At 38.2% G+C, this 14,067-nt stretch overlaps 1 protein-coding gene across 11 annotated transcripts in view; it reads right to left on the reverse strand.

Moving 5' to 3' along the window:
• The window catches only part of LOC137295107 (protein numb-like), a 93,473-nt gene that overhangs the window by 35,593 nt on the left and 43,813 nt on the right, over window positions 1-14,067 (reverse strand). For 7 of the 11 annotated variants that reach the window (XM_067826411.1, XM_067826413.1, XM_067826408.1 and 4 more), the window contains exons 2-3: window positions 6,910-7,054; window positions 5,462-5,536 (exon numbers count right to left, since the gene is read on the reverse strand). In XM_067826411.1, coding sequence (XP_067682512.1) covers window positions 5,462-5,536; window positions 6,910-7,038 — 204 coding nt within the window. In that variant the 5' untranslated portion in view covers window positions 7,039-7,054. Of the gene's footprint in view, window positions 1-5,461; window positions 5,537-6,909; window positions 7,055-10,783; window positions 10,969-14,067 lie in introns of those variants that run through there. The other 4 variants (XM_067826405.1, XM_067826406.1, XM_067826404.1 and 1 more) reach the window with 1 other exon arrangement.

Consider the following 14,067-nt stretch of genomic DNA (forward strand, 5'->3'; position numbering starts at 1 on the left):
AATGTGCGAACACTTTAACCAGTGGAGGACCCAGTAGCCATTGTAATCAGTCAATCCTGATGATGCTGATGATATATTGACATAATAATTGATACATTATATAATTACTATTCTTGTCAAAAGATCAGTGTGCAATCAAAGTTTAACCTCAGCTCCCTAGGGCTTATACAAACCAAACTTCCTGTAAAGTACTGAAGGTTAATATTTAAACTGCTGTCTCATCCCACTGGGCACTTCTAGGGTGCATATTTGTAAGTAGCCCAAGGAAATGCCAAATTTGGTAAACCATGGACCACATGCAACTTATCTCAGTGACCACTGTGGTTTTCCTTGTGATTTGTGAAATGTGACCTTTCCACATGCAAATCCAAATAGACTGAGTAGTCATAGTATGACTGTTAGCCTTGCAACAGCTTGGGCTGTACTCTCCCAAGGGAGCTGAGAACTAGATCAAGTGCTATTATCCATTGTTCAGGGTAATAATGGTTTCACACCACGAACAATCACTTGGTGAAATAAATCAGGACTGTTATTATTTTGAACATATAATACAACACTGCTTTCAATGCACAGCATGAAATATGTCAGGTTATTCCCCTGTATAAATAACACACATTTAATAAATCAAAACATGATCATGACATAAAAGCATCCTTACCCCCAAGTTGCCACTGCTCTTTTCGTACCTCTGAGAAGCCCTGATCTCATCACTATCAAAGGAGTGCTATTGAATTTGCATAACAGTACTGGGAATTGCTGGGAATGTTTGATAATATTCTCGGCGGAATTTGATGGCTATTGTGCTTGTGTTGAGGAATAGGCCTGATTCAAGCTACCAAATGAGATTTGTAGATTGAGCATAAAGGGACAAGGCATGGATATGAATGTGATCCCACACTAACCATTTGTCAAGGCCGAAAGTCCAAACATTGATTCAAACTTTCCACTTCAGCCAGGAAAATCAACCATTCCATAACCAACATTTGCAGCCAGAATACTTGATCAATTCATGTCCGTATCACACACAATGTCATGCCTGTTACAGCTTATACTTGTGATATTAAGAAAGGGTTACGTACATTAATAGTGAGTGAGTGAGTGAGTGAGTGAGTTTAGTTCAACACTGCTTTTAATAATATTCAAGCATATCATGATGGGAAACACCAGTAATGGGCTTAACACATGGTACCCATGAGGGGAATCGAACCTGGGTCTTCGGTATGATGAGCAAACACTTTAACCATCAGACTAAACCACTGCCCCTGTATATTAATATATTTTGACATCTTTCACAAGTCGCTGTATAAATCTTCTTACGTAAAGGTGTAAATTTGTGAATGTCTGATGCCTTAGTCAATAATATGGGAGCTACATTGTTGCTATTATTGTTGTAGGATATTTATATAGCACACATAACTATTGCTTGCTCAAGGTGCTGGTTTTTGACTCCTTCTGTCATTGGATGTCAATCTCAGCATCACACCGTATTATCAATCTCAACTCCTTGGGGAGTATACAAATCTTTAACTGAGTTTATTTTGGCTTACTCATCCTAACGAGGCACCCACTTCACAGCTCGATGGACTGGGTCACATAGTCACAGCACTTTGTCCAAGTTTACCGCATGTTGCAGTACCTGCAACTACCAATGGATTTGTGGGTTCTTTTAAGTACAGCAGCTCGCCCACCGCGCCCTGGCTACATGAAAATATCCTGGAAATGGGGCATTCTGGAGAGGAAGACCAGAGGACGAGAGCATATGCATTGGTCAACAAGCATATGGTATAGTCAACCAGCAGAGAAATATGTCAAGAACAATATAAACTTGGAGTATCGTCAAGAAGCTCGAGCTAAGGAAGTTGGAGAAAGGTGGTATATTTAGTGAACTAGTATGGGCAGTACTGGGTAGAACATGGGGATATAGTGAACAAGCAGGGCAGTTTCATCAGCTGGCATGGTGGTATGGTCCACAAACAAAGGGGTACTGCCAATAACCTAAAGGGGTACAATCAACAAGCCAGAAGGTATTCGAGAAGTATACTGAACAGCAAAAGGTTTTAAAATGAATACATAAACATAACCGTTTACTTTCATGAGATTTCATTTTTTCGAAACTTGCATTTCTTTTGCTGTTCAGTATATTTGTGAGGGTTGGGGCTCTAAGTACAGAATGTTTTCCAACTTAATGAAACTCTCAATATAACATCTTTGAAAAAAATGAAAACAGCTTTACTAAAATGAACCATATTTGTGAAAGCATGAACTAAACTGCTTACACTCAAGTGTGTGAAGAGAGACTCTATAGTTTAAGTTTCAGCAGGTTAAGATGACAGCAGAGGCAGCAGCATTAGTACCAGGAACATTATTCTCTACACATCTAATGTCCAGAGCCATAAAAGTGTCATTGAAGAGAGCTTATACAGAAGGGTACCACGAAAAATGTCAAAGGCATTATGTTTCTCATGGGACAGGAACCTACAATCAAGTCTCCAGGTTGAGACTAGACAGGTTCTCCTCGCAAGAAGCGTTTAATAAGATTTCAGCACCATGGTGAGAGAGGGCAGTGGTTGACAAATCGCCTGTTCAGGTCCCAGACGGAGTCCAATTTGTTTCTGATCTGTTCATTTATTTCTATAGATTTGATGGATTTAACCATGGAGCAATCTTGGTGAATGGCAAGAAATATCATAAAAGATTATGTTTTTTCATTTCCCCACTCAAAGAATAGGCTTTGAGACATGATTGATATCACTATGAAAATGGATGGTTTAAATGACCTTCTTATCTTAATAATAAGTAATAGTTACACATGATGTGAAACGATAATGCTGGAGACAAATCACATGAACTCTTGTTTTTTTCCCTGTGGCAGCATCTCTAAACCCTTAAAGGTACAGGTTAGAATAAGTCTTCAGCAACCCATGCTTGTAAGAGGCAACTAATGTGATCACGTGGTCAGGCTCGCTGCCTTGGTTACTTGTCACTGTAACCCAACTGCAAAGACTGATGCTCATGCTGTTGAACACCTGATTATCTGGACCAGGCTTGACTATTTACAGACTGCCGCCATATGGCTGGAACATTGCGGAGTGTGGCATTAAACAACCAACAAAACCAGCATCTCTAAGCAATGGTATGTCACACTGATTTGTGGCTTATCTAGATGCACAGAGTTCCTTGGTGCTGCCAATACCCCCATCTGAAGGAGCAGCTGGTGCCAATATACTGTCAGACACCATGTTAAATAATGCATTGTTATGACATGGGTGATCTTTTCACATGTGAGTTTGATAACAAATCAGGAGACTTGATGCTCCTCTTCTAAAAGAGACCAGCCAGGTTGCACTGTCCATGATCTGTATATCATCATCTGACACAATGTGTCATGTCCATTTTTACATCAGACCTTACAGCATGGTGTTCTATGTTTATATCTGACCATCTGACATGAAGTACCAAGACTATGTTACATCATCAGACATGATGTTCCATGTATATATTTGATCAAACAATATGAAGTTCCAGAACTGTGTTACATGATGTGACGATGTTCCATGCATATATTTGACCATTTGGCATGTAGTACCAAGACTGTATTACATCATCCGACATGATGTTCCATGTATATATAATCATGCAGTCAGTAGCCATTCTGTTAGCTTGCTTTCACCCTTGGCTGACCCAAATGGCAATTTGACTAATGTATCAGGCAACCAACACCATGTCATCTGGTATACATATCCCCACAAATACATGCTAACATGCGTAATGTCTGCCACCCACAACATCAGCAGCTGTCTTGAGTAGGTCTCTTGCTGATACTGCTGTAGATATAAACATACCAGCAAATGAACAAGAACTGTTGCCAAATGGTCAACACTACTTCCATAGACACATTTGAAGTGCATCTTTCTGGGCATACACTGGGCCAGCACGCAATAGCACTCTTGTTGCAGCAGTGTAAAAGTTAGTGAGTGAGATGGGGTTGACACTGCTAATAACTCTTGGGGGTGCTACGGTTTTATGTATAATGATGGACAGCTTTCAGTCCGGTGCAATAGTACAATTCAGTTCAGTTCATTAACCATTAAAGTCGATAGGGTAAACGTTTCCTTGGAAAGGCACTGCCAGCTTGGTTAAAGTTCTGAGAAGAATCTTCTTGGAATTGGGATCCAAACAAATGTGCCTTACATGATCTAGTTCATCAAGTTAAATTAGCCGAGTTGTTGACAATAGCAGCAAAGAAATTTCAGAAACGGTAGCTACATGAAGATGTCATCTAGAATTAAATTACAAGGAATATTTGTGATGACATTCGGACAGTAATCTGTGTACGATAGGATGATATATTCCACACAAAAACTGGATGTACTGTATTTTCAAAGTGAATGTCAGTGTACCGAACCATCGTTTCAATCATAGTAACTACAGCAGTTACATCATGGCATGTCTGTTAAAAGTAAGTTGTAAGCCATACGTGACACAGGCCTCACACATTTACACTTTGAAGGAAGCCATGAACACAGATGCTGATGGGGTGATCCCCAGCACAGGTTTCTAGCATCCAATTGGCTGTCACCTTCAGGACTCAAATATCTCAAAGACACTCTGTGAAGCTACAAACAAATTATGTGCTTATGAGAAGCAAATTTCTTATGAAGAGCTGGAGGGTTAGAAGTCAAATGACCACTTCATTCTCCTAAACTTGATCATAATGTCTACAAGAACCCTGCCAAGAATATACGATAACATTGTTTTTAAAAGTAACATTGTCATTTCATGGTAGACTATCAATATTCCAGCTGTATGAAAGAAACCTTTAAGTTTAAATTAAGTATTCAAAAAACAGGACAATCCAGTGATTGATATCATGAACATCCAATGCTCATGACTCTGACTACCCAATGCTTTTAGTCACCTTAGGCATTAAGTACCAAGGACCTTTCCTGACCTCTAGTCCCTAACGGGGTTACTGTAAAGTGCTTGTGAGGTGACATTACACAGCATTAAAACATCAAATCTCCATAAAGCCTTGAAAGATCAATACAATACATTTTAGTCTGTGGATTTGAATATTTTAAACAAGCAAACATCAGAAGATTATCTACATGACCATACCAAACTTACAACTGATAATTAAAACATTATAACATTCTCGATCCTCCTAATTAAATAAAATCCCCAATGTGAAGAAATCACAACATCAGGAACTATGAACCTAACAAGTTTAGATCAGCAAAATCACGCTTCAGGGCATTAAGCTGATCTAATAACAGCTCCAAATAGTGTCAATTACAGATTAAATAGTGCAAATGTTGTTAGTCTCTACCTTCAACTTGACACTTTCAGCGTGTACACCCAGTTCGTCATGACAGAGAACATCGAATCGACCCAAAGGTGTGTGATCAATCAATATCCGACACATTCACTACCAGGAGGAGCTAACAAAAAAAATACTTACAGCTTTCAGAGCTTTCACAGCCTCTTCACAAACTTGCATCCCCCGAGAATCGAAAACTTCGATGCAGCCAAGATACTGTCAATGAAAGTATCAAGTGTTAATGGACAGCCCAAAACATGTGATCAAAATAGTGCTAAGATGCATTATTTTCGTTAAGCTTTTGTATATGTATTTGAGTCTTCTTTCCCCCAAAGCAACATTCTAAAATAAAACTGAAATTCAATGTTTGTGTTTTGAAATTTAATCAAATGTTTGTGCTGCAACTGCTTCACTGGTTATTGCTGAGTGAGTGAGTGAGTGAGTGACCGAGTGGCAACTTAATGTGGAAGAAAGGCAGAAGGGATGCAGGGTTCAACAGCAATATGATTCCACAGCTTGAATTATTTATCAGAACTGAAACTTGTTTAGATCAAGGACACACAGTTCCTGGCTTTATGTCCAACATAACTGTTTATAAACTGTTGTCTGTTTGATGGTTTACACCACACCAACATTCTTGCTGATCGACAACAACTTACAAATAATCAAATCTGGACCAGACAATCCAGTGACTGACATCTTGAGTGTCACCTGACAACATCAGGATACAATAACTCATTATTGACCAAGTCTTCTGATACACTGAGTCATCCCATATCACAAGCATTGGATATTGATCAATTTTAATCTAGAACCTGTTTTAATACAGAGCAAATGACTTATTTCTCTGGAAATTATAATGACAGCCACAATGTTGTAAAAGCAATCACAAATCAATCAGAGCAAAACATCCTGCATTTGCACATACATCAAAATTACCTGTACAAATAATAGCATTTCATCAAACTTGAAAACTAACACACTGCCTGAGGTTTGTGACCAGGTCTCTCTTACAGTTCCTGAATAATATCATGTTCCCTTTCGGCCAAACCTTACTGTGATGCTGCAGCATCATTTAGTCTAGATATGTCATACAATTTCCCATTTCACTGACAGAGGTATCAGGACCTCTTCTAGCTTTGATTCCTATAAGTTTTTTAAATAGGTTGGTTTTGGTAAGCAACATGACACTAGATTACCAGATATATGGATGACAGAGTGTTGTTTAACACAGTAGTCAGGGAGATTCCTTCTACACCATGGTGACTTGTAAATAGCTTGGGGTAACAGTGTCTGATATCAACAACAAAGCACAGCTGGGTACAAAGCCACACAGGACAACCATCCCATCCTCCTTTCAATAAGCGCAGCTATTCTGCCCTAGCATCCTCAAAGATGACGAGTGAGTGAGTGAGTGACCAGGCTGAGTTTCATCCCACATTAGAGTTTAAGCATTATTACAGCTATTCCACAGAAGAGAGATGTAATAGAGGCTGCATGCCATCTTCATGAATAGCATCTCCTTCAATCACTAGGCTACCCAACCCACAAGGCCACCCCACCCTACCCTAGAAGTCAGTAGGACTCACCCGGACTTGGAAGCTGCAGGTGCCGTCCCGCACCTTCTTTTCGTCCTCCTGCCATTGGTGGGGTTTCGAACATTCAGGCACATGATCTTTTTTCTTCCGAAAACTAAGTCGCCGTTTCAGGCTTTGCATTATACTGCGGTAAAATCTGCAAACACAAAGAAAACATTTAAGAAAGACTTTCACAATTTACTCCATAGATGGCAAAACATTCTGAAGATGAAGCATTATTAAAGAAGCAAATATTGAGCTGTTCATCCTGTTTCTGAAACAGGCGAGTTTCAAGAATCCAAACTCAGTGAACACGTGAGTTAGTGTGAGTGTTGGTAAGTGAGCTGTGGCTCAATTCATGTGTAAATCTGATAAATAAGATATGCCACAGAAATCTAACCTGCTCTCTATGGGCAACTACACCAGCCATTAAAGTATGAACCATACAGCAACAGCATCATTTCAGTGATGAACAAACTACAATTACACTTTTCAGCCAAAATGTTAGACCCGCATGATCCACACTTGGGACAAATCAATGCTCCAGCATCAATATTCAAGGCATGAATACAGCTTAAAGCACATCAGAAATAAACAATCCTGAGTGATATCTTGAAGATATTTTTCCCACGGCCAAGTATCAGTGCACAAAACAAACGATTCCATTTACAACAGCCATTTTCTTCATGCTCCATGAACACAAGGACGTATCACAAACCGTTTGATGTCTTAGTCTTCTTACAGCCTAAAGCCTGCCTATCATGAGAGTCTGACAAAGCCGATAAACCTAGCTGTTCACCATCATGCAAACTGCCAGTGGGGCAACCACGCAGTCTTAGACTTGCGTTTGCCGCAACCAACATAAAATACTATCATTTCACTGGATAATTCCAGGCAAATGACATCTTCAGTAATGCCCACAAAAAACATTTTTATGAGATCTACAAGAAACATTAAATGACACTAACTCATTTTCCACAAAAAGCTCTAGGGTTAAAACATGATGAATTAAAAAAACATGTGTATGTCATCAATACAGTACTGATAATGCTATTAATAAATTTTAAATCCTATACAAAAATCAAAAAAGGCTAAAATATGATAAAAAAAACAACAAGACTATATATATATATATATATATATATATATATATATATATATATATATAGAAGTGGTATTGCAGGTTTCATTACGATGCCTTACAAGGTTTATTATTCAAGGTATTTATTCAATATCATGTTGTGTGAAAGAATGAAGCCAAGTTCATGATCATTCATAACATGACCTCTAGAAAAAACCACTCTCAAAGCACACAGTCACAAAGGTCTGGCAGAGATTGGACCTGGCTTGGACTTGTGACAAAATATCAGACCACTGTATGTAACAGTGTTTAGAAAGGAAGGGGTCCTTCACATTTCCTACTAATGTATTTCAATCTTGTGATACAATGAAAACCTTTTCTGAACATTATGGTTATGACAACAGTCTCAATCATTGTGTTCAAGCTTTTGAAGTGATGTAGGTCATTTATCAAAGGTCAGGATCTGCTGACATATTACCATGGCTAAGGGATGCCCCTGTGCAAGACAATCTCAGCTATGCAAAGAGAGGCCATTCTTAACAGCAGACAGTCTCAGTATGGCTAAGGGATGACCCTCTAAACGTCTGTTTCTGCAATGCAGAAGGTGGCTCTCCTAAACAGCAGATAATCCCAGTATGGCTAAGGGATGCCCTGTGAACAACAATCTCAGCTATGTGGAGGAAAGCCCTTCTGAACAGCAGAAAATCTTGGTATGACTAAGGGACCTTCTGAACAACAGATAGTTACAGATAAGATGATGGATGCTGAATTATGCCCTTTCTAATAGAAGAACATCTCAGCCTAGCTGAGTAATCCCTTTCTGAACTACAGTCATAGCTTAGATGAGGAGCGTGATGTTCTTTTGAGCTACAGAAAGTGACAACTTAATACAGTGCATCCTTTTCAAAAGCATGTAAAGTCATCCATTTTCTTGAAGTTGAATAGGGATAGAAATGCACTACATACTATGCTCCATTACTGCAAGTAACAATGATCACATTAAACCTGTTGAACTGGAAGTATTGTTGAATATCATGGAATACACAAATCAACAAAATCTGAGGTAAACCTTACGTTATTCTACTGAAAACTGAAGAGACTGCTGATGTCACATGATTCAGCATTACAGGACTATGGTGTTACCAAAAGGAGGATAATACATTGAGGGTGGCACTTATGTGTGAGGGGAAATTAACTCCACAATGGTTTAATCCAGTTACAGTGAAGTCAATGAATCGTGATAAAGGACTAGAGCAGGCAAATGGAATTGCATCCACGTTCCATTATCTGATGTCATGGCACCAGTCCACATGGGCAACCATTAACACAACCAAAGTGTCATTTAAACATGCTTTTAGAGGACACAACACTAGATGTTCAGATGACATCAGTTGTCATACAGATAAGCCTGTCATTGATACGTCACTGGACATTCAGTGGATTTCACTTGTCATACGTATTGGATACATTACTGGACATTCAAATGACATTCTGACAAGTGAGTGAGTTTAGTTTTACACCTCTTTATCAATATTTCATCAATATCATGGCAGAGCACACCAGAAATGGGTTTCACATGTTGAAACCACATGGGGAATCGAACCTGGATCTTCTGCATGATGAGTGAACACTTTAACCACTGGACTGACCAACCACCCCTAAACCAGACATGCTTGAATTGAATACATCACTGTATATTCTTTTGATGATGTTAATACTCATACAGACAAGAATATATTGGATACATGATGGACAACCACGAACAAACAAGCTTGTCTTTGCTACAACACCACACATTCACATAATTTCCCTCGTCATGGCCACAACCATGAGGACTGCCTTGGTGACACCGCTACACACAAGCTGACACAACAGGGGGGATGGGCAACAAGTCTGCACTACGTGTTGTTTCCTTATGTGACAAACAAAAGCAGGGATCATCTCAAAGGTTATTTCGTCTATTTACAGTTCACAATGAGTGAAGGAAGTTATTGCACAAAAATCTACATTCACTGAAACAGATCAGTATACTGTATGAAAAGGATGGAATTAGGTATTGACTGAATTATGCTATATTTGAAAGCAAGATCATGAAACAAAATGAGACTTAAAGTTTGGAGACAAACAGACATGATGAACTTTCCTGGCAGTAAAGCTGACCTACATAACAGACTACAGATCAGCTGAAAACAGTATCTTCTAAGGGAGAAAATTTCAGATAATGAATCAGAAACTTTAAAATTCTCAAATAAATTTTAGTAGTTAGTTCTCATAAGTACATATTACAGATGACCTAGCTCATGAAAATTTCTATTGTCAACTTAGCAGTCCAAGAATCTATAAATAAAGAGTAAATTTAATAAAATGCCAAAAGACGCTTTATGCACACAAGATTAAGCACAGTGTACATAGATTGTATAAATATGAAAATATTTATATCAATAAGTCAATAATTCTACATTAAACATCATCCAAGCAAGAGATGACCTCTTTACGAAGCATCTAGAAAATGAAGGAAACTAATCAGACCATCACAGCAACATCGAAAAAAATGTCAGAACACTAATGGCACCAACACCATGCATGCATGCTGGACATGGAAACATGGCCGCCATCAGCAGAATCAATGTAACTGTATACATTCTCATGTCTAAGCTGCCGAAGCAAGCAGCCCACTCATCTCCAATTTTCAATTAGTCAAATTCAACAGGAAGTACACACAGACAAAATCAAAATACACATTCAATGTGGCCTCTTCATCCTGATTCAGACAAGCCTATCAATGTAAAACATCAAATGTTTAACCTGTTCTGAGGGCAATTTCCCAGTAACCAAGCTCCAGAGAGTATTGAGAAGTCAGAGAGGTGATGTACAGTTTCCATGGAGATGGTTTCATCTATCAAAGAAACCTCAGTCCGCACAAAAACATGAGATCCAAAACTACATCTCACAAGTTCGACAGCAATTTGAACTGAAAGTGAGAGTTACACACATCAGAATATATAGGAAATGGACACAATAAGTACTACAGACCGGAAATAATTCGCCATTTTGTTGCAAGAAGGGGAAGAAGCTCCTCATGACTGAGTAGCAACCACTTCTATTGAGTGAGGACACAAACGTGCAAGTAGTTCTCCATACCGTGTTTTCTATATCTATAAGTAGCATCTAGTAGTTGTACAATTGCTGATATCTAACTCAAGACAATTTGCTCATGTAGAAGTTTTCCTTAAGTTGCAGTGGAGAGGTTTACAGCAATTAAAATTATTGTTTGATGTAGAGATAGAATTTGTTTTTGGGTTTCACATCTGACAAAACCATTCATGTGACATGTTCATGACTTGCTCATGACATATTTCAAGAAAAGACACAGAATAAGAGCATGTTGAATCCTTTATGTTCCAGTCAAATTCATAAGAAAGGTATGAAATGTTTCAACCTTACTTTCTCTGTTCCTATTGTTCATTTTTTAAAAATCTGTTTTCATCCATTTATTATTCATATCACTGGAATCGCTGGTAACTGGTAGAAAAATGTCCTAATTTAAAAATGCTTTTGCAGATTTTGTCTCCCTTTAACTGTTAACTGATTAATTTTCATTTGTTTCAAAAATTAAATTTTGTTTTGTAAAGTCAATTTCAATAAAGTAGATTTTTATATAATTTGAATTTAGTATTTTAAAAAATGGAAAAATTAAAACTGCATTTTTTTTCCACTTCAGCAAAAATTACAGTCAGTAGATCCGTGAACCAAGTAATAAAAATAGTGAGGCCTAGAAAACAGCACATTTTTTTTATTTAAGCTCTCCAATGTCTTTGGACACTTTTAATGAAGGTGAGAGGTTGTTATTTAAAAGACAGCAATGTGAACAACAAACTCATTATGTTAATGATAATACCATGGGTCAGCTACGTCTGTAAGAATCGATATTGATTAATGTCCAATCCTACATCATCTGCCATCACCTGGTCCTCATGCGTTACCAAGGAAATGGCAACTCCACCTCTTTAACAAAGTTCAACCACAACTATCTCCACAGTCACAAAACTATCTTGGGTAGAATTATTGATTATTGATTTCACCCTATAAAGTCTCTCATCTAAACTTTGAGGTGAATATGACAATAGTTGTGCTGATCTTGAATGTTCTTTGAGCGTGATCAGTCACCTGTAAATAAATCTTTTATCTACAGCCTCTCAAGCAACAGCAGACACACTAGTCCAGGACTGTTCCGTCGTTGACCACTCCCAGAGCAGTAAGATATTAATGATATCTCGGGGAGTGTGGAAACATCCTATTGTTGGAGCACTGAGAGAACCAATTCCAATTCCATTTGTGAAGATTATCATTACATACCTGCCATTGTGTATTTCATTAAAGTGAGTACTGCATAACGCAGAAGCATCAGTTTTACAGCTATTCACAGTGATGAATTTCCTTACACTTTGTGACATTAACCTATTTTGCAGACATATTTGTCTCTGTTTGGTTCAATGTTCTGAGGGTGGTGAGGCAGCCTAGTGGTATAAGTATTTGTTCATTCCACTGATGACCCCGGTTCAACGCTCCAACTGTGTACAATATGTGAAGGTTTTTCTTGGGTCCCTGCCTTGATATTGCTGGAATATTGTTGTAAGTATGAGTGGCGTAAAAATCATATTCACTCACTTACATGTTCTGAAAGAATTCCATAGAATCCACAAATTTATGACAGTGCACTACCAACAACATATCAAAACTCACTGTCTTGCATCTAGAAAATTGCTCAGTGTAGCTATAAGCAACAAGCTAATAACTGGCATGTCAACGCTTTTCAAGTACATGTACATCTTGGGTATAAGTTTTAAGACCGAAATCATAAGGAAGAGAAATTTGGTATTTTGTAATTTTTCATTAAAAGAGGTGCACATAGATGTACTGGATTAAAATTTACTTGACTAACTTTTATGAAATATGCATCCTTTTTGTTTTCACAAACTCTAGAATATTTTTAGCATTTGAGTGAATTTTACACTCCTTTGAGCAACATTCCACCAGTATCACTACAGGGGACCGTGGTAATGCTCTTCACACATAGTACCAAGTGGGGGAATCGAACCCAGTTCTGGAGCACGACACTTTAACCACTAGACTACCTCATCTCTGTAGTTGAAATAAAGCTGCAGATCATCTATTGTATAACCATTACTAATTTTAAAGAATATTGCCAGTGAATCCAACAGAGACTAACCTTGACCTGCTGGGGTCGGGATGAGCTTGTTTTAACTGCAACTTTGACCACATTGCACAATCTGTTCACTACAGTAAAATATTGAAACATTTCTAAAAGTGGCATGGTTTACTCAGCTCCAGATCTTCTAGCTTTGAAAGTGCCTAAACTCTGGCATTCAAAATGCTTTGAAATAGAACACAATACATCAACAGATATTGTCATTTTTGGTATTAAGTTGTTCACACCTGCCTTACATGGCACTACCTCAACACGAAAACCAACTTTCTCAAACACCAGCGGTGAATACAAAGCAGATTCACCAGTCACATCTAATTTCACAAATACACTAAGAATCATTATCTAATTGCAAAAAATAAACAGTCAACTATACTGGACTTCTGCAAAAGCAGTAATCCCATGATATAATGACAAAGAGTTATTTGATGAAAGATACTGTTCAAAATAATCCCAGGTTTGATTTGTCAACAAACTCTCCATGAAGAATACCCAGAACAACACATTAACAAATTAATCTAAACACCAATAGCTCCCTTCAAATGGCTGGTGTTGCTCCAAAGCAGGTACAAACAAATGACCTATTAAAGTTCACCTCCAGAGAGAGTCATCCAATGCAGCTCTGGAACCACTGCTAAGTATCTGTTGAGACAGATGCTTGGCCAAGCATGGAGCTGACAGAACCCATGGTAGATCAAAGTGATGGCTATAATGAGGTTGAGCTCTGTGGACGCAGCGAGGTAGATGCCAGTACTTTAGCAGCAAAACAACTGAGTGCAAGAAAGTATTTAAATACAGCTGTCAGCATCATTATTTCAGTATTATGGTGGTCTGAACAGAATTGACTCTGGGTCCAGTAAAA

The sequence above is a fragment of the Haliotis asinina genome, chromosome 8 (assembly GCF_037392515.1).
Source record: "Haliotis asinina isolate JCU_RB_2024 chromosome 8, JCU_Hal_asi_v2, whole genome shotgun sequence".
Lineage (NCBI taxonomy): Eukaryota > Metazoa > Mollusca > Gastropoda > Lepetellida > Haliotidae > Haliotis > Haliotis asinina.